At 42.4% G+C, this 19,861-nt stretch overlaps 1 protein-coding gene across 4 annotated transcripts; it reads left to right on the top strand.

The window, feature by feature from the left end:
• The first annotated feature begins 274 nt into the window (after positions 1-274).
• On the top strand, positions 275-18,055 carry TMEM170A (transmembrane protein 170A). Of its 4 annotated transcripts, none has more exons than XM_023637347.2 (4): positions 715-956; positions 7,160-7,214; positions 12,156-12,257; positions 14,855-18,055. In XM_023637347.2, exons 3-4 carry the CDS (start codon positions 12,158-12,160, stop codon positions 14,983-14,985), a joined length of 231 nt encoding a protein of 76 aa, XP_023493115.1. In that variant the 5' UTR covers positions 715-956; positions 7,160-7,214; positions 12,156-12,157; the 3' UTR covers positions 14,986-18,055. The 4 variants fall into 4 exon arrangements, with proteins under 4 accessions (XP_003364685.2, XP_001501531.4, XP_023493115.1 ...); XM_014738412.3 differs by having other exon boundaries at positions 12,156-12,326; XM_003364637.5 differs by lacking the exon at positions 7,160-7,214 and having other exon boundaries at positions 275-956.
• Positions 18,056-19,861: the final 1,806 nt, after the last annotated feature.

Below are 19,861 nucleotides of genomic sequence, written 5' to 3'. Positions count from 1 at the left end.
TATATAACCCTAAAATAATTGGTTTCTTCCACTTCTTATACACTCTGCCAATCTGGGAAATGTACCAAAAGACAGCGTTGTTAAATATTCCACAACTTTTTTTATACTTACTATTTTTGTTTTAGAAAAGTTTCTTGGTTGATGCAAAATCCCAGTTATAGTGTCATGGAACTGGCATAAGAAAGCTTCCAAAACAAAGGCTTTCAAGAGGGAACTCTAATAAACAATCTTGCTAATGTTCTTGAATTAAGAGGAAAATATGCATTTTGTACACAGTGCTTTTTAATTTAAAGTAAGTTAAGCTTAATTTAAAGTAAGTTACGCTTTCAAAAAAATGATTTTCCCTCCAAATATTGAAGGTATTACTGCATTGCCTTCCAGCCTCCTTCGCTTGGCTGCTGGGCCATCTGATTCTCATTGCCAAATCCGTTTTAAATCTGCATTTCTGGCCTGGTGGGGCGTATGCAATTTCCCTTCTTTCTCAGGTGGCGCTGCAGAGAAGGGCAGAGCAGCGCTCGCCTCACTGGAGCAGGAGAGACTTCCCCAGTAGAGGGCGTAGCCTGTGGGTGCTGGGTCTCGGCGAGCCGTACGCAACGTCAGAGACGGGAACAACCCTAGCCCCGCCCCTGCCGCCAGCGACGCGCTCTGATTGGAGGGAGGAACCATCACTTGGCAGCGCCGTTGGGGTAGGAGGAAGAGAGCTGGGCCGAAGGTGACGCTGAGGCGGCCGAGTTGCGGAAAGCGGGGTGGACCGTGAGTGAGAGGGAGCCTCGGCAGCACTTCGGCCACTCTCCCCCATCTCTCTGCGGTGAATGGCGGCGGGATGGAGCACGAGGGAAGCGGCGCCAGCGGAGGCTCGGCCGGGCTCCTGCAGCAGATCCTCAGCCTGAAGCTCGTGCCGCGGGTGGGCAACGGCACCCTGTGCCCCAACTCCACTTCTCTCTGCTCCTTCCCAGGTACCAGCCCCGCCCCGCGCCTGCGCACTGCGCGCCCCGCCGCGGCCGCCTGGCTGTGCGGCGACCGTTCCCCGCGGACAGCCAGGGGCCCCGGCGCCCCGCCCGCTGGGGGCTGTTTTCCTCCTGGAAGGAGGTTCCCGCGCCCTCGGCCGAGAGCAGGGGCGTATAGTCTGTTGCTCCCGTCGCTCCTTCAGGCCGGGCCACCCCGAGCCCGCGCTGGGAGCGAGGTCGGAGGGAGCGGCCGCGGGCGGACCGGTCACTGAAGGGAGCTCGGCCACCACCCAAACTGGTCTTGCTCTTTGGAGTTTCCAGACGCCCCAGGTCCAGACCCGAACTCGACAGAGCCCTGGAGGCGGTCGTGCCGCCTTGTTTGGGGCGCGGGATGCGCCTGGCCGCTTTGGTCCGCGCCGGCCTCTTGGCTTCCGCAGCTCGGACGCCGAATCGTCCGGGCCAGGCGGAGGGGCAGTCAGCTCCCCGTCCCTTTGTCTCTGGTCTGGCCCAGCCCCTCTGCACCGGGAGGTTGTCTGCTGATCGCTCGCACCTCGTCCAAATCCGCCCACTCCACCGGCTTCTCTTTCTCGGAATCACTTTCTGAGACCTGTTGCCGAGTCTCCCGCTCATGCGTTCGAGATGTTTGACACAGCTGCTTTTTTAACCGTTCTTACCCCCGCTGGAGCCTCTGCTGGGCCTGACATTAGGGCTTTTCACATTTATAATACAAGATAGAAAGCTGTCTGTGCTCGCAGAGTTGAGAGGCGGAGAAATTACTGGGGAGGACTAAGAGAGGCTTTGAGGGGAGGGGACAGTTCTGTGTTGGACCTTTAAAGGCAAGAAGGCTCTCCAGCAAAGCTGACTGTTATCCTGACTTAGTAAACAATGAGAGGACGGGGCCCTGAGACCTGCAGGAGGAGGAGGGTTGGATTACTGACTGCAGTCGTGAACGAGGCACCTGTGATTTCTCATCCTCCGGGCGGCGACTGCCAGGCGCCATTCGGTGGACACCCGCGACTTGCGGTGTGTTACCTGCCTAGTCCTTTCCCGACAGGTTTGTGAAGTAGCTGATAATAACCATCTTGGGGCAGGTGCAGATGTTAGCTGGAAATCATGCCTAAAATGATAATCTGGTAGCTCACGGTGTTTCAGAAGGTACTAAGATCCCATTTGTCAGTGACAACGGAAATCTATGGCATTCTGGAGACACTGTCCACAAAAAGAAATGTTAATGCAGTCTGGAGGCACTCCTGGACCAGATTAGTCTGTTTTTGTTTGTTTCCTTATTTTTCCCCTAACTCTTTATTTAAAAGTTATTCAAACCTACTGAAACATTGAGATGATAGTATAACAATATCCATATGTCCTTTGCTTAGATTCGTTATTTTTATCTCTGGCTTTCTGTTTCTCTAAATAGGTATATGCATACACATGACATTTTTATTTTCTGCAGAACCATTTGAAAGGAAGTTACAGAAGTGATGGCACTTGATGCCTAATACTTCAGCTTGTATCTTTTGAAACAAGGACATTTTCTGTCATAGACAAAAAACCATATCTCACCCAAAAAATTTAACATTGATAGAATATTATGTAATGTACAGTCCTTATTTCATTTCCCAAGTTGTCCAAATAATGTCATTTATAGCTTTTTCTCTTTTTTTAAAAAAATTTCAGGATCTAATCAAGGACCACACATTGCCTTTAGTTGTCATGTCTCTTTAGTCTCCTTGAATCTAGAACAGTTTCTCCATCTTTGTTTTAATTCCTTTTTTTTTTTTCTAGGAAGGGTAGCCCTGAGCTAACATCTGCCAGTCTTCCTCTTTTTTCCGAGGAAGGCTGGCCCTGAGCTAACATCAGTGTCCATCTTCCTCTGCTTTATATTTGGGACGCCTACCACAGCGTGGCTTGCCCAGTGGTGCCACGTCCGCACCAGGGATCTGACCCGGTGAACCCCGGGCCGCCGAAGCGGACCGTGCGACCTTAACCACTGCACCACCGGGCTGGCCCCTGTTTTAATTTCTTGAGACTGATATTTTTAAGAGTCCAGGCTAATTGTTTTGTAGACTGTCCCACAATCTAAGTTAATCTGATTGTTTCTTCATGATTACATTCAGATTAAATATTTTTGGTCAGAATACTATCTACATAGGTGACGTCCACTTCTCAGTGCATCACATTAGGAGACATTTAGCTTCAATTTGTACCTTTATTGATAATGCGAAGTTTAGTCATTTGGTGAAGGTGGTGCTTATCAGATCTCTCCACTGTAAGGGTAACTTAATCCTTTAGTTATTAATAAGTCATATGTGGGGTGATACTTAGAAACTGAATATTCTCTTCAGTCTGGCTTTTAGTTGCCTTGTCTTTCTCTAAGAAAAGATTGAGATAAGTAGATTTGGGATGAGAGTTTTAACATTATGTCATAGTAGAGAATCTGTAGCCATGGGAATTTTTTTGCTTTCAGAAATTGTTCTGAAAATATGAAACCGCAATATGTACTTGAGTTTATAGGTATTTCCATAAATAGGTAACTTGGGGGTTTTGATTCCTGCGGTCATTCCTTCAGCAAACATACATTTGGCCAAGTGCAGGCCCTGGGCTGGGGGTATAAACATGCATGAGAGAGAGCCCTTGACCTCAAGTTTATCAGAATATGTTGGGTAAACACACCACCTCCCTGTTCTGTCTCATCTTAGCTGGAATGATGGACATAATAGGTATGTGAAATTTGGTTCTTTTTGAGGCACCAAAGCCTGCTGACAGTGAATTTCATTCATTGTCCTGAATCTGGAATAGTTTCTATTCTGACCCCACAGAAAAGGTTATTTGCACGTTATGCCAACTCAGTATGGCAAAATCGTTGCTCTGAAATATTCTATGGTTTATCACCATCAGGAAGCTTTGAATTGATTTTTTTTTTAAACCTGCGTTTGCAATTTAGCCGTTGCAATTCTGCCTACCTCTCCTTATTCCAAGTTGTTCAAATTTCTTTTGTTGCTGTCATTTTTAACAAATCTGAATGTGAAAAACTTTGTATCAGGAATGACATTAACTTTCTGAAAGTATGAATTTTATTAAAATCCATGTCAAAGTGTATCTTGTGATAGTTAAGCTAAACTCCCCTAATGTTTTGGTTATGCCATTGCTGGAATCAAGAATGGGTCACGTTGGACCAGTTATTTATTCCCTCAGTCAGCAAGTATTTACTCAATGTCTGTTGTGTGCCTCTTATTTTCTAGGCACCAAATAAAGATGCTTAGTGAACAAAACAAAGGAGCTTTCATTCTAATGGGCAGAGAGAAAATAAAAAGATAAAAGTAGGAAGTATGGAAAGGAACAGCTGGTGGTAAGTGAAGACAGGGTAGGGGGATAGTAAGTGGTGGGTCTTGTGTGTCAGGGTGGAATGTTCTTTTACTTAAGGTCACGAGGAAGCCCTTTATGGTGATGCCATCTGAAATCTGAAGGAAGCAATGAACACACCACGCAGCTGTTGAGAAGAGCATTCTGGGCAATGGGCAGAAGCCCTAGAGACCCTGGAACAGGAGTTTGCTTAAGAAACATGAAAGAGGGGCCGGCCTGGTGGTGCCGTGGTTAAGTTCGCACGTTGCACTTCTCGGCGGCCCAGGGTTCGCTGGTTCCGATCCCGGGTGTGGACATGGCACCGCTTGGCAAAAGCCATGCTGTGGGAGGTGTCCCACATAAAAAGAACAGTGTGGGCAAGGTGGGGAGGAGGAGGTGAGGTCAGATCCCTGAGGTCGTTGTTGGAGGGTTTCGAGCAGAGGAGGGATGATCCTTCTTACTTTTTTTAAGTGTACAATTCATTGACTTTTAGTACATTTGCAGAGTTTGCAACCATCACCACAATCAACTTAGGATATTTTCATCACTCCAGTGAGCAATCTTGTACCCATTAGCACTGACTTTCTGGCTTTATGTGAGTAGATGGAAGGCCAGATCAGGACAGACAAGATCTAGCCAGGCTAGGACCAAGAGAGCATTGAGGTGAAGCAGACCAGGGGGCACACTCAGAAACCAGGGATGAGAGGGCCGTCAGGCAGTAGTGTCAGGAGAGAGGGGGCAGCCCACAGTTGGTAGTCCCGGTGGGCAAGTCATCAATGTTAGGGAGGAGAGGAGGCGGGTCTCCAGGAAGAACTCACTGTTTTCCTTTACTCTCACACTACTACCACACTCACAACACTCCTGACACCAGATGTGTGGGTTTTCCACTCATCAGGCAATTCTGTGACGCCATCTGAGTGTCCTACAATTCAGTTCAGTGTGACACCGTCTACCTGGAGTTAACATCAGATCCCACAGGTTAAGGCCTCAGACCCACAACCCTGCCCCCACCCCCGACTTGAGGCATCATTCGAAATTTCAAGTTGTTACCTGTGGTTTTGACCTACTGGCTATAAATCGAAGGTTCCCATGACCCCCTCCTTGAGTTCAATTAATTTTCTAGAGCAGCTCACAGAACTCAGGAAAGCAGTACTTAGTAGAATACTGGTTTATTACAAAGGATATTAAAGGATACAAATGAATAGTCAGATGAAGAGATACTTAGGGCGGGATCCAGAAGGGTCCTGAGCACAGGAGCTTCTGTCCTTGTAGAGTTGGGGTGTGCCACTCTCTCAGCATGTATGTATGTTTACCAATCTAAAGCTCTCTAAACTCCATACTTTTGGGATTTTTATGGAGGCCTCATCACCTAGCCATGATTGATTATTAACTCCACTTCCATCCCCCTCCCCTCTCCCCAGAATAGGGAGTGGGGCTGAAAGTTCCAAGCTTATAGTCAATGGCTTGGTCTTTCTGGTGATCAGCCCCCATCCAGGAGCCCACTAAGTGTCACCTCATGAGAACAAAAGATGCTCCTGGAAATTCTAAGGGATTTAGGAGCTCTGTCAGATGCTCCTATCACTCAGGAAATTACAGGGGTTAAAGGAGCTTTGTGTCAGGAACCAGGGTCAAAGACTAAATATTAGAACAAAAGATTTTCTTAGCACCCCTATTTACAAGGGTTTGGGAGCTCTGTGTCAAGAAGCAGGAACAGAGACTAATATATATGCATTTCTTACTATTGCACAAGGGGGACAGATGGGGCCCCTGTCAGGTAGGTGGGGTTTGGTAAGAGAGCGGTCTCACAGTGGGCAGAGTGGAGAGAATGCAGGCTGATGGGCAGTTAGCATCAAGGCAGTCCAGCATCAAGTTCCAGGACCAGGTGGGACTACGGTTCCCAGCAAGGCTGATGTGGTCTGCTTAGAACCCTGGCTTTGGAGGAACTGGCCATGCTCATGCAGTTGCTTGAGCTGGAACATAAGGTCAGAGTGGGGCCTGCTGAAAGAGGATGGCCAAGTACTGAGCCTCACGCTGCCCACTTGGCTTAGACTCCTTCCATTCCTGCTGATTGGGGCCAGGTTGGTCTTGAGGCCTTGTCTGGAGATTAGGGGACTCAGCTGTAGAGGCTGGAGGGCCAGCGAGCCGGCCGTTACAAACCCCTTTGTTAATACAGAACTCACCTACTGGATTCTGCAATCTGTGTGGCTTTTCTTTAACGGAGCTGTCTGTCTGAAAAGTAGATTCTTAAAGATATAAACTCCATGTGGTCAGGGATGTTTGTCTTTTTGTTTTTTCACTCATAGAGAATGGGCTCAAATATGGGATTGTTGAATGAATGAACTCTTAGTCCTTGTATTAGTCTTGTTGTACTGTAACTTACCACAAATTTAGTGGCTTAAAACAACACAGATTTATCATCTTAGAGTTCTGGAGGTCAGAAGTCCAAACTGGATCAGCAGAGCTGCATTCCTTCTCCTTCCTTCATTCCTTCTCCTTTCTTCATTCCTTCTCCTTCCTTCATTCCTTCATAGAAGGCTCTATGAAGAATTGGTTTCCTTGCCTTTTCCAGCTTCTGCAGGTCACCTGCATTCCTTTCTCCTCCTTTAAAACGAGCAGCATAGCATCTTCAAATCTGACTCTGACCTTCCTGCCTCCCTCTTACAAGGACCCTTGTAATTACATTAAGCCCACCTGGAACATCCAGGATACTCTCCCATCTCAAGACCCTTAATCTAATCATATCTGCAAACTCCCTTTTGCCATATAAGGTCACATATTCACAGGCTCTGGGGATGAGGATGTGGACATTTTTGGGACCCATTGTGCCACCAGTGCTTAATCTGATTTCTCCTTATAATCTTTCATTACAGATTAGTTATCTGGTTTATTCTTCAGCATTGAAGTGATGCGACTTTAGCTGCCAAGGTAAACAAAGCTGAAGCTAATGCACTTGATTTGAAACAGTGAGACCAGGAAATACTGTAAGATACGTAGCAAAGATTTTTGACTGTGTGTTGAGCCAGGGAAATGAAAAGTAATATATGATGATCAATAAATAGCTATTAAATTGATGGCAAATTAAGGTGCAGTAGATTAAAGGGAAATCACTTAGTTTTTTAAAAGTGTTTTATTGATTGGCGTTTGCCTTTGCTATTAAGAGTCCTGTAATCCATCCATCTGCAAAGTCTTTTATAAACTGTACTACTTATCTAATATAATAAAGCCTTTTTTCCTACTTAAAGTGAGTTAGACGATGCTATATAAAATATGTAGGCACTGAGGTAGCTAATGGATGTAGCTCGCGGTTGTAGGAGGGTGCCGTGTGCGTCCGCTTCTCAGGGAAGTGCTGACTTACTATGCCAGATCTTGTTCATAAATAGGCCTTCCAGCTCTTAGGAAAATTGAGATGTGGGTTGGTAGCCTAGCAGGCCTCCTTGGGCAGGTGCTGTGCTCCTGGGGAAGTGGGAACAGGTGAGTGTTGGTGTCTTAGTTGCTAGGGCTGCTGTAACAGTATACCATAGACTGAGTAGCTTAAACAACAGAAACTTATTTTCTCACAGTGCTGGAGGCCGGAAGTCCAAGATCAGGGTGGCCGCATAGTCCTGTTGTGGTGAGGGCCCTCTTGGGCTCCTTCTTGATATTTCCTCACATGATGTGGGGTGAGGGGGAATATGAGACACAAAGAAATCTCTTTCCTCCTCTTCTTATAGGGCCACAGTCCTATCAGATTAGGGCTTCAACATGTTTGTTTGGCGGAACATAATTCAGTCCATAGCAGTTGAATAGCACACCTGAGTGTCTGGACCCACTTTTACTGAAGTTCCCAACGTAGTGTGTCTCTGGCAGACCCAGGCCTCACCTCCCAGTTCACTGCCCTGATGGTTCTGTGGCAGCCGGTAAGAAGCCAAGCTCCAGCCGTGCCTTGAGTTGCTGCGGAAAGCAGTGCTTGTCTCTAAAACTTGGGGAGCTCCAGCAGAAGCCCTGCAATGGCAGGGCCCAGGGGTGGGCCGAGCTCAGTAGTGGCAGACAGCAGCCAGGGTGGCAATTGCTCGGAGTTCTTGGAGGCAGGTTTGTATCCCATTTGTCTACCCCAGGGCACTGGCATTCCTGGTGCCATCAGAGAGCTTTCGGCACACCAGATGGTGTTGTGGAGGTCAGAGTCTCTGAGTGATTTGGGGAGGAGCTGGTGAGGACAATGGGATTGAAGATAGGGTTCCTGCTTTGGAAGGGAAGTGCATGGTGCTGTGCTTTGGCTTGAGGATAAGCTAGTGGTGGGTAGTGTTCCAGGGGGCCTTAGGCTGGAGAGGCCAGGCTGCTGTCACTGAGCCAGGGTACAATAATAGCAGCTGCTCAGGCAGGAGCGATCGGTAGGTGCCAGAGACCAGGCAGATGCACACTTATTGGGGAGCAGCAGTACCTGGACTCCAGATGCTGCGACCCGTGGAGCTGCTGCCAGGAAGAGAGAGCCAGTCTCCTGGGCAGTAGAAGCAAGAATAGCAGCTGGCCTGAGGCTGGAAAGGAGGCAGCGGTAATGGAGGTTTGTTCCTGAAGAGGATGGGGACTCAAACCTGGAGGACGGAGAGCCCTGCCTGCGATTTCTGATCAACACTATTGACTGGAAAGATGGTTTTTCTTTGGTGGAACAAGGGCAGTAGTTAGTATGCATATATATTTTTTTATGTTATATATTTAATTTTTAAGCTTAGGACGTTACTATTTAATCACTTTATACTCCATATTGTGTGATTTAAACTTGTGTTAACAATTTTCCAAACACTGTCAAACAAAATAGACCAGTTTCAACAGTATTATAAAATTATTCTCAAGGTGTATCTTGTTCGGCAGAAAGAAAAAACATCTCACAAATGGTTTGAAACCTTTTGTAGCTATCTAATAGTTTTTCACCAGAACAAAAATGCCAAAACACGCCCAGTCGTTTGTTATTTTTAATAAGCATTGAGCCCTAGATGGGGCACCTCTGATGCTTTTATTCAGAGCCTTTCACCCAAAACAAGACCTACGCATCCTAATTTAGGTGTATGTAGAATATGGTCTTAATTCAAGCTTTATTTGGCTTAAAATGAGCAAAGAATGAGTGCAGTGCTTAGTGACAATGGCAGGGGTTGTTGGGAGGGATTTGGCCCCCAGCCCTTATCTCCATTAGCCCCTAAGCACCACCCCCTCCATAAGAATAAGAAATTGATCTAGGAAAAACCACACACAACACTATGCTTACAACTCAAATACAGCTTCAAGAAAAGCGCCTGGTCCTTCCCCAGCTCCACTCTCCCCGAGCTAACTGACGCTCCTCATTGCTCTCTAATTGTTCATCCCAATCCCACCAACTTTCTGGAACAGTTCTTTTTAAAACAAAAGCTTTGGGGTTTTTTAATCAAAGTAAAAAGTGAATTGTCATCAACCCTCTCCCCAACCCATCCTGCTCCCCAGAAATAACAATTTTCTGGAGTTTAACATACACCAAGAGGTGGCACAGAGGATGAGGGTGTGGCCTCGGGAGTCAGCGGTGAACCTGGGCTCTGCCTCGAGCTGCCACGTGGGCTCCGGCAAGTCTCCTCACCTCCCCGTGCCTCAGTTCCCTCATCTGAGAGCTAGGGATATTAATGATATGTATCTCATAGAATTATTTAGAGGATTGCACGAGTTGATATTTGTGAAGCACTTAGAACAGCGCCTGTGCCTGTCATAAATATTTATTAAACAAACATACGTCCAGACTTTTCAGTACAAAGAAGTATTTACACACACATTTGTTTCTTTTGTTTGTTTTTTGTTTTCCCAAAAATGGGATCTTATTCCGCATAGTATTCTGCAACTTGCTTTTTTTACTTACCACTGTGGCTTGGGCATCTTACCCATCAGTATTTAAAGATCTGTCTCATGATTGTGTAATGTTCTATGACGTGGATGCACCAAAACATGTTTCACAAGTCTTGCGTTGCTAGACATGCAGTTGGCGTCTAGTTTTTGCCATTACTGCCTGGAACTCTTGTGACCTCGTCCCTGCCTACATGTGTATTCCTTTAGGACGCATTACTGGATGTAAAATCGCGTGGCAAAGGGTACATACATTTGACTTTTTTGGACACCCACTTCCAAATTACCCTCCAGAAAGGTTTTCTAGTTTGTATTCCTGCTGGGGGTAAGGTGGGACCTGTGAAGTAATGTCCTGACAACCCTTCACTGCTCAGAACCTTTAATGGTTCTTCCAGGCTTTCGCATTCAAGTCCCTAGTCTGGCCTTCAAAGCCCACTGTAATGTGCCCCTATCTGTCTTTGCAGCTTTAACTGCTATTACTCTTAGAAACCCTCGGCTTCAGTCAAGCCAGTGGTTTTTTGTTTTTCTGGGTTTTTGGAGGAAGATTAGCCCTGAGCTAACTACTGTCTATCCTCCTCTTTTTGCTGAGGAAGACTGGCCCTGAGCTAACATCCATGCCCATCTTCCTCTACTTTATATGTGGGACGCCTGCCACAGCATGGCTTTTGCCAAGCGGTGCCATGTCCGCACCCGGGATCCAAACCAGCGAACCCTGGGCTGCTGAGAAGCAGAACGTGCAAACTTAACCACTGTGCCACCGGGCCGGCCCCAAAGCCAGTGGTTTTTAATCAGGGCAATTTTGCCCCCAAGGGACATTCAGCAATTTCTGGAGATATTTTTGGTTGTCACAACTGGGGGAAAGAGTGTTAGTGGCATCTAGTGAGTACAGACCAGGGGTGCTGCTCCACATCCTACACTGCACAGGACAGCCCACCACAACAAAGCTTACCTGGTCCACATGTCGGTGGTGCTGTGGTCAGGAAACCCTGAATTAAGCTTTTGACTGATCTCTAAAATTGCCTGTTACTTACCTGCCTCTGGTGCAGGGGTGGACAACAGATTTTCTCTAATGCGACACCTTCACTACTTCCATATGGGTAGTTAAAGAGCTGTCATGAGAATTCTAAAGCCTTGCCTGGGCTCCCTGGGGGAAATGCTATGACTGCCATTTGCCAAATTATACAGTCGGGAGGGCAGGATGGTATCTCCTCTTTTTTTGAATTTTCCAAGCTGTCTCATGCACAGGTTTGTATACATAGTTGGTGATCAAGTATTTTAACATTGCCTGAATTAATGTCATCCTGAGAGTGATTAGAGGTTCTCTGTAGGAACTAGCTCCTCTTCTAACATGCCCCCTTACTTGCCATTTGTCTTTAAGCCAAACATATATATTTTCTGGCATTTATTTCATATCTTAAAGAGCTCTGATATCCTAATAGGCAACGGGTTGATATTTACTGTATTGACTTGAAAATGATTGTTGAATGAATATAATTGTACAGCTTTTCCATTTTAGAAGACTGAATAATCAGAAAGTCTGGAAAGATCAACAGGTATTGATCGCACAGTACCCTATCAATGGTACTTATGCTTGTTCATCTTATAGGAGGGAAATTATTTAGGTCAATATTCAAATCTGGGTGAACCTTTTTTCAGTGTTAGAGTACAGCTGGCTTGTCAGAGGTTGGCAGACTTTCTGTAAAGGCCAGGATGGTACATATTTTAGGCTTTGCGGGCCACGTGGTCTCTGTACTGTTTCAGCTCCACTCTTGTAGCTTGAAAGCAGCCAGAGACGAGACTCAAATGAATGGGGGTGGCTGTGTTCCAGTAAGACTTTATGCACAAAAACAGTTGGTCGCCATAGTTTGCTGATCCCTCTAAAACCATCAATATTTGGATATTTGATTGATGAATTGACATTGCAACTGAGTGGTTTTGAAAATGAAATCACTGAGTATAATGACTACCCCTTTGTGACGATTGCCCTGGAAAAGGCAGTGATTTGTGACCTCTCTTTGCTTTCCCTTGTAGAGATGTGGTATGGTGTGTTCCTGTGGGCACTGGTGTCCTCTCTCTTCTTTCATGTCCCTGCTGGATTACTGGCCCTCTTCACCCTCAGACATCACAAATATGGTAGGTTCATGTCTGTAAGCATCCTGTTGATGGGCATCGTGGGACCAATTACTGCTGGAATCTTGACAAGTATGTTAGACATTAAAATACCAGTCAAAACGTTTGATATGACTAGTCAGTTAATTTCAGGACCATTTTATAAACATGTCTGAGTGGAATAAAGAAAAAAGAGTGGCCTTTAACCACAGGTCCTCTTTTTTTATATATTGTTTTTTTCCTCATTCCCAACCCCCCATTATTTGGCTAACATCTTTGACTTCCTGAGTCAGACTTTCGCTGGCTTCAGAAAACCTTAAGTTAAGCTTTGTGAGATAGGTCACTAGCAAAAGAAAGATATTTGTCTTCTGGAAGCTACTACTCCTTTCTCATCAGCTGTCACTTGAGTAATGGCACCACAAGATTGTTGATGAATTACTTCCACTCATTCAGGTGTGATTAAGGACTGAAGAATAATTCTAATGACAAGAATTCTTGTTTAGAAAAGTACCTAGTTATTTTTTTCCCCTCAAGACTTTCTGAATAAAAATTGGAGTAACATATTATAAATTATTTTTACCTAGTTTTTTTTTTTTGGCCTTTGCTGATGTCATAGGGATGAAAATAAGTTTAAATCATTTTTAAGCTCATAATTAAATATAAAATGTATATTTTATATAAATTAAAAATTATAAGAAAGCAAAAATTAAAATCTTCCATTGCTGCATTCCTAAGTTTAAGCACGGTTTGCATTTTAGTATGTGCTTTCAGGCTTTTTTTTAGATATACGTGTAAACATAAACATATTCTTAAAAAAATAGACACAATATTCCTCCTACTTTGTAACTGTTTTTTTCACTGTGAATTTAAGCTGCTTGAGCTTCAAGCAGAAAGCTCCTTCTGTTTCTTGACTTGGGTTTTTTTGGGACAGAGTGGCCTCGTTTCTCTGTGTTCTGTAGATGGTGAAAACCTTTGTGGTACCAGAGGGAGGAAGCCAATTTTCTCCTGTCTGCATAAGGAGTTTCCATAACTGGCCTGTACAGCATTTTTAATAGATCACCTACTGCTGTCTTTAGGGACCCTCTGCTCCAGTTTCCTTGCTGGATTACTGGCCCCTAGGCCCTATTTTAGACTTCTCATCAGTAAAATAAGGATAATACCACCCACCTCATATGCTGTGTGATGATTAAATGAAATAATGTATGTACAAAATATTTAACAGAATATCTAACGTAGTGACTGTGCAGTAAATGCTGTGTTCATTCTGTCTTTAAGACTCTAGTGCATAGAATCTATTGCCTTCCCGTTTTGCTGCTCCTTCTGGTTTGCTTTTTCTTTTCTTCCCTTCATCATCATCCAAATCCCACATTAGGGCCCAGTTCAAGTTCCTTAAGCTTCTTTCTACCCAACCCACTTTTTTGGGGGCCAAATTACGAAGGGGCCCAGTGGAACAGGTGCCTTTCAGATTTTAGTTGCACAGTGTATATGCACTGCCAGGGGAGGTGGGCATTTCAAAGTCACAAATGTTCCAGGCAACCAACTCAGGTATTGGTTAATATTGTCCTTTCTTCTTCTTAGAATATGTTAATATACCCTCACATCACATTTATAAAATGTGTAGACATTTGATTGAGGTACTATATATTGTCTTGAATTCAAAATCTATTTCATGCCTGTGCTTTCTGTCTTGTGTCCCCAGCTAAATTCTGAGTACTATGAGAATAGGGATCATATCTTAAAAGACATAGATGTAAATAAATATTTGAATGAATGAATACACTGTGACCAGGGAGAATTTTGTGTGGAACATTTCTGGGGGAGGATCATCTGGGAACTTTTGGTCTGTTCTTTTCAAATTAGTGCAATCTTGACTTTTTTGAGAGAATGCTGAGTCCCTGCAGCAATGCAAATGTGTACCTGGGTAGATAGAGAGGTTGTTAGTGTTCGTTTTGTGTACGCAGTTTCTAGGAAGCTGTAGTGACTAACGTAATAAAAACAGTTAATGGCCTGGGGAACAGGGAGGAATCCCTGAGGATCTCTCCCCTCACGCCCTTTGAACTAATAGCAGCTTTATAGGCTTAGGGTCCCCCTCTCTTCCTTTTCCCGCCCCTCTCCTCCTGCTCCATCCATTTCTTGAAGGGAACTGAGTATAGTAGAGGTGGAATGGGGATTCCCTGCGGCTTCTCCTGAAATATTTCTTGCTCAGTCTCACACAGAAGATTCTTTGTCATTTATTGCCAAGAATTTATTCAGTACCTGCTAAATGCATGGGCAATAAAGAGATGTTGTTGAGTTTGTAATCAGGTCACGTGGAAATTGCAGTCTTTGTGATTTGGGTTATGACTTCCAGATGATTTTATTCAATAAATCTCAGTTTTAAGGAGTCACTTTTCGACATCTAAAAGCACATATCAGTGATATGCAAACCATATAGAGAATACTTAAAACCTAGAGCAGTCAGCAAAAAGAATAGAGAAAACAAAACATTTGTATAATATTTAAATCTTAGTGTAAAAAATCTGGACTAGTTTACTTGTAGTAAGTTTTAAGTGTTATATTTTCCTGCTTATGTTAACCTTGTTTTTTTTTGTTTTTTTTAACACTCCTGAATTTTTGGACAGGTGCAGCAATTGCTGGAGTGTACCGAGCCGCAGGAAAGGAAATGATACCATTTGAAGCCCTCACCTTGGGCACCGGCCAGACGTTTTGTGTAGTGGTGGTCTCCTTTTTGCGGATTTTGGCTACTCTATAGCATACACCCTCCAGCTACGATGTCGAACCTACGCTTTTATAGACTCCTCCAAAAGAATACGTTATGGAATGTAGTGTTTTCTTAGTTCTCCAAATGGAAGCAACTCGGATGAAAAAGTATGTGAAGAACAACACCTCAACCCTTCCTTAGTTTGAAGCTCCAAGAATCGAAGTGAAGATCTTTCTGAACTCCTATTGTTTTCAACCAAAGCAAATCAAGTTTCTTGGGCTTTTTCTTTTTTTTTTTTGGTGGATAGTTAAGCCGTTTTCCAGGTGCACCTTTACCCAAGCCAGGTCCACAGTGATTCTGGGTTGGCATCCTTCGCACTGAAACGTACAATATCTGTGAGAAAATGCAATGTTGCATATTTCATGGAAACTGTGGAAATTATTGGTTTATTTCTGAGCAGAGTAGACATACTAAAATCTTATTTGGTCTAATCTTGATTAAAATTTGGCAGACTCTTCTTCTGATACACCTTCATGACAGTCAGTGCCAAGTAGGTTTCGGTTGAGTACAGCTTTGAGAACAAAAACAGGAAAAAAAATCTAGAACACAAGTAGTGGCTTTCATTCCACTATTTAAAGAAAAAGATACCTACTGAAAGATGTGACATTTTATGGATAACTCTCTTGACCTCTAGTTATTTAATATATTTTAAGACGTGAATTTGTTGTTTTGTAAGTTTTGTCAAAATAAGCTAGCTAATTGAGACTTTTTTTTTTAGAATTCCTATACCACTCTTTCCTATCACTTTCATTCTATTAATTTTATTTAGTTTAATTGGGAACATACCTTATGAAATAGCTCCAGTTAAAAATTTTAAGCCAGATTGGTTAGGATATTCTTTTTAACATTGAGGCACACAAAAAAGATACTTAAATATTCTGTTAGTTTTTTGTAGTGACTTTGGTTTATTAATGGCGTTTGAAAAAACTGTGGAAGTGCAGCTTAAAGTAGAGTTTCTGGTCACTGATTTCTCAGTCTTAACGTGGTTACCGAGTGGCGAGTCTTCAGCCCACTTTGACAGTATTGGGTGTCACTCCCAGAAAGTGCCTAAAGTTTAATTTTCACAGCTCTCTCCACTGTGCACTATACATTCTCCTTCAAGGGAATTTGTATCCTTAAAGAGAATTAAATATTGAGAGTCTTTTAAACCCAATTTTAGCTATTTTAATTTTTCTTCTACTACCTAACTTTCTTTTTCATTGAAAGGCCTGAAAACTGTGATCTTCAAAAGAGATAGGATTGCAAAAATTATCTAACTTGATCCTTACCACCTAAACTGTTTTGTATGGAGTACAGTCAGTGTTGTTTTCTGTTTTCAAAATAGTTTCTGGTAATTAAGTCTGACATTTTAAAGGAAAGTTTTCATTGTGAGAGTCAGGCTAAGAGCCCATGAGGTCATGTGCACATGAATGTATCTCTTCCAATTAGAGCAATATGCACTCAGCTTCTGATTAAAAAATAGCCAAGAGGACCAATTTAACCAGAGATAGTCCAAGAGAAAAATTACAAAGGGATCATAAAAATTAACTGGATATTTTCTTTGAATAGGCCATTAGCCCACTTATCAAAATTATAGTGACACATACTCAAGACCAAGTGGAAAATTACAAGTAGAGCTGGAACGCAGGCAAATGTCCTTAGAAATTCCCCAACAAGATTACCCTCCAAGTGCTCAAATCTTCCTTTGAAGCAAATTTTAAGTCTTTAGTTAAAGACTCCATTTTTCAGTTCAAGGAGTTGTGATTTTGAAAAGTAGCCCTTCAGTTTAAGAAATTTTGGGATATTGTATCCTTTATTATAAGAAATGATTTTAAAAATCTCTATTGAAGGATGCTTCGTAGCGTTCTCATCTAAAACATTCTTTTGGATAGAATTTCACAAATTGAACATGAACAGGGCCAGAGGTGGGTGAGCCCCTCCCCCTGAATACTAATTTTTGAACATATTGATCCATGATTTGAATGTTTGGTTATTTTTCCTTTAGAGCCAAGACACAAAAATGAATGCATTTTGAAAGATGTCTTTGTTTCCATCTGTTTCTTGCTTGCTATATTTTGATTATCCACTCTTTTTAAAAACTTCAAATATAAAATGTTGGGTACCTTCAAATTACTGAATGCTTCATCCATCCCACTATGTGAACATTCTCTTGTGAATAAATGTTATATAGACTTTATACAGATTGAGCTTTGTAGCTTGAATGTTTTCAGGGAGAAACTATTTGATAAAGTATGTCTGTTATCTCTCGTTTTTGTTGTTTTTAAATTTCTCGTCTCAAATACACAATTATTTGGGGGTGGTTGTTCAGATGAAAAAATATTGGCATTTATGTTGAAAATTTTATTTTACCATATATAGTTTTTTGAGAATTTTTGCCAACAACTGGCTTTCTTAGAGACATATGCAACCATCCCTCCCCAGCTCTGCACCCACCCTTTTTTTATGCAGAGGAGGGAGGCAACCCCCAACCATAAAAGCTGATTTCTGGATTCTTTGATAGAGGGATTTGGAAGCCATTTCATGAAAACTTAAGTCCATCTACAGATGCGTAACGAAGATCCCAAGAGAAAGATGTCTCTTTGTGCTATTAACTCTTATTTTTGCATCAAAACATTACTTCTTAGGAAATGTCTAAAGTAGTGAGAAAAAGTTCATGCAAATAACTACCTTTAAACCCTTGTGTTTTTTAATTTTTTAAATTGTGTGTTGGCTTTTGATTCCACCATCCTTTCTGACTGCTCTGGTTTGAATTAAGTTCTTACAACATCTGCAGTGCATACCAGTCTTCCCTAAGAACCCATTTCCTGGAATGTGAAGCCCTGGTGCCATTAGCTCTCCAAACGCAGAAAGTTTTGTGTATGTGCATTTCTTTTCTGTGCACTCTGTGAGGCTGGTTGTGACTAAAATCAGCTTAACTTTTTGTATTAGATTATTTCACTAACTGCTACAAAGTGATCAAATCTTTGTACAATAGAAAATTATTTAAATTTTATTTTTCTACTGACATTTCTAATTCTGGTATAAATGTTTATCAATAAAGAATTACTTCCAATTCTGTGAACCGGAACTGTTATTTCTTTTTCAGTGGCCAGTGAATTTAATCTTTTGTTATAAAGTTGTCTGACTTAAGTTTTTGGGTTTTTTAAATGACTTACTACTTAACATATATGTTTATATTTCTTTTATGTTCCACTTCGTACTAATTTATGGTAAATTCTTGTTCAAAGATGTGATTAAACTGTACTTACACGTGAACTTGAGTCTTACTAACTCCACTCTGTGGGCTGTATATTACCACCAAGAAGCTTTTGTATGATTACACACTGGGATGGCTGAAAACTGATACAGTGTGTGAAAAAATTTATTTCAATTGTAAGTCCACATGAAGAGAGGCTCCAAAGTTAGTTTAGGACCCTCTCTGACATCATAAATCTTTTTCTGCTCTGCCATTTTCAGCAAATTGCATTGTCCAAATTGCATTGTCCATGATCACAAGATGACTGCTGCTGTGTCAGGCATTGCAGATGGAAATAGTGTCTGGCAGGAGACTACCCATCCATTCTCCCTCTATTTTTTTTTTTTTTTTGAGGTATAATATACAGTAAAGTACACAAATCTTAGATAGCTTGATGAATTTTTACATATTTATACACTTAACGTGACCACTACTCAGATCAAGATACAGAATGTTTTTAGCACCCCAGAAAGATAGATGCAGAGTTCAGCCACAAGTCCCCAAGATCATATGTATCCTGGACCCAACAAAGGAGGGACTTCTCTTTCAATTTTCTAAAAGGTGATAACCCAAGATTAGACAGTGGAAAGAGACGATGGTGAATGAGTGGTGAAAGGTGCTGAGTTTGGCAGAGAGGAGCCCATAAATTATTGCCAGTAATAGTAAACCAGGAATTTGGGGAGATTTGTACTGTGGCCAACTGGAGAGCCCTGTCTAAAGCCATTGCCCAGTTCTGGCCTATTTCTACTTTTTGGGATTATGAGCCCAGAGTTGCCAGATTCTCCAGTTTTTCAAGGGAAGTTGGAAATCAAGATTATTTGAAATCTCAAGTTTTTAAGTCCTGGCAATTAATTTAAATTCATGCAAAATGCTTTTCAGGTCAAATGTTGCATGTCTTAAAGGTGGATTTGGCCTGCTAACCGATTTTTGACCTCTTTACTAAACTACTTGACAATACAAAATAGTTCCTCCCCTGGTTAACCTTAAAGTGGTTGGAAATTTTGTGAATTTGAACAAATGCATGGAGTGCTAATGAGCTGTGAAGAGGACACTGGGAGAAATGGGATGATGCTGGAGGAGAGAGTCTGCTGGAGAATGCCAACATATCCTTTTCCCCAGATGCAGACCCCAGTGATGGGGAAAAGGTTACATCTCAGTTTGTCACTGCAGGGTGCATTTATGCTCTTCAAGGAAAATGAGGCTGAGAATGGTAAACTCCTAAATACTGGGTTCTAATTTCACATCTATTTTTCTATTATTCTCCCATAAGAAAGATCTGCTGAAATGGATCATAGACCTAAATGTAAGAACTAAAACTACCATAAAACTTTTAGAAGAAAACAGGAGTAAGTTTTGTGATCTTGGGTTAGTCAAAGTTTTCTTAGATACGATCCCAAAAGCACGAGACGAGACAAAAATAGATAAATTGGACTTCATCGAAATTAAAAATATGTTTCAAAGGACACCACCAACAAAGTGAAAGATACCCCACAGAATTGGAGGAAATATTTTCAAGTCATATATTTTATGAGACTGGTATTTACGATATATAAAGGACTCTTACAACTCAACAATAAAAAGACAACCCAATTTAAAAATGGGCAAAGGATTTGAAAAGACATTTCTCCAAAT

Source organism: Equus caballus, chromosome 3 (assembly GCF_041296265.1).
Source record: "Equus caballus isolate H_3958 breed thoroughbred chromosome 3, TB-T2T, whole genome shotgun sequence".
Taxonomy (NCBI): Eukaryota; Metazoa; Chordata; class Mammalia; order Perissodactyla; family Equidae; genus Equus; species Equus caballus.
Note: the sequence above shows the minus strand (reverse complement) of the source record. Positions and strands in the feature narration are given on the sequence as shown.

Coding starts and splice junctions, on each gene's coding strand:
- TMEM170A (XM_001501481.7), top strand. CDS start 824: ATGGAGCACGAGGGAAGCGGCGCCAGCGGAGGCTCGGCCGGGCTCCTG. Junction 957..12,155: donor TTCTCTCTGCTCCTTCCCAG/GTACCAGCCCCG, acceptor TTTCCCTTGTAG/AGATGTGGTATGGTGTGTTC. Junction 12,327..14,854: donor TACTGCTGGAATCTTGACAA/GTATGTTAGACA, acceptor ATTTTTGGACAG/GTGCAGCAATTGCTGGAGTG.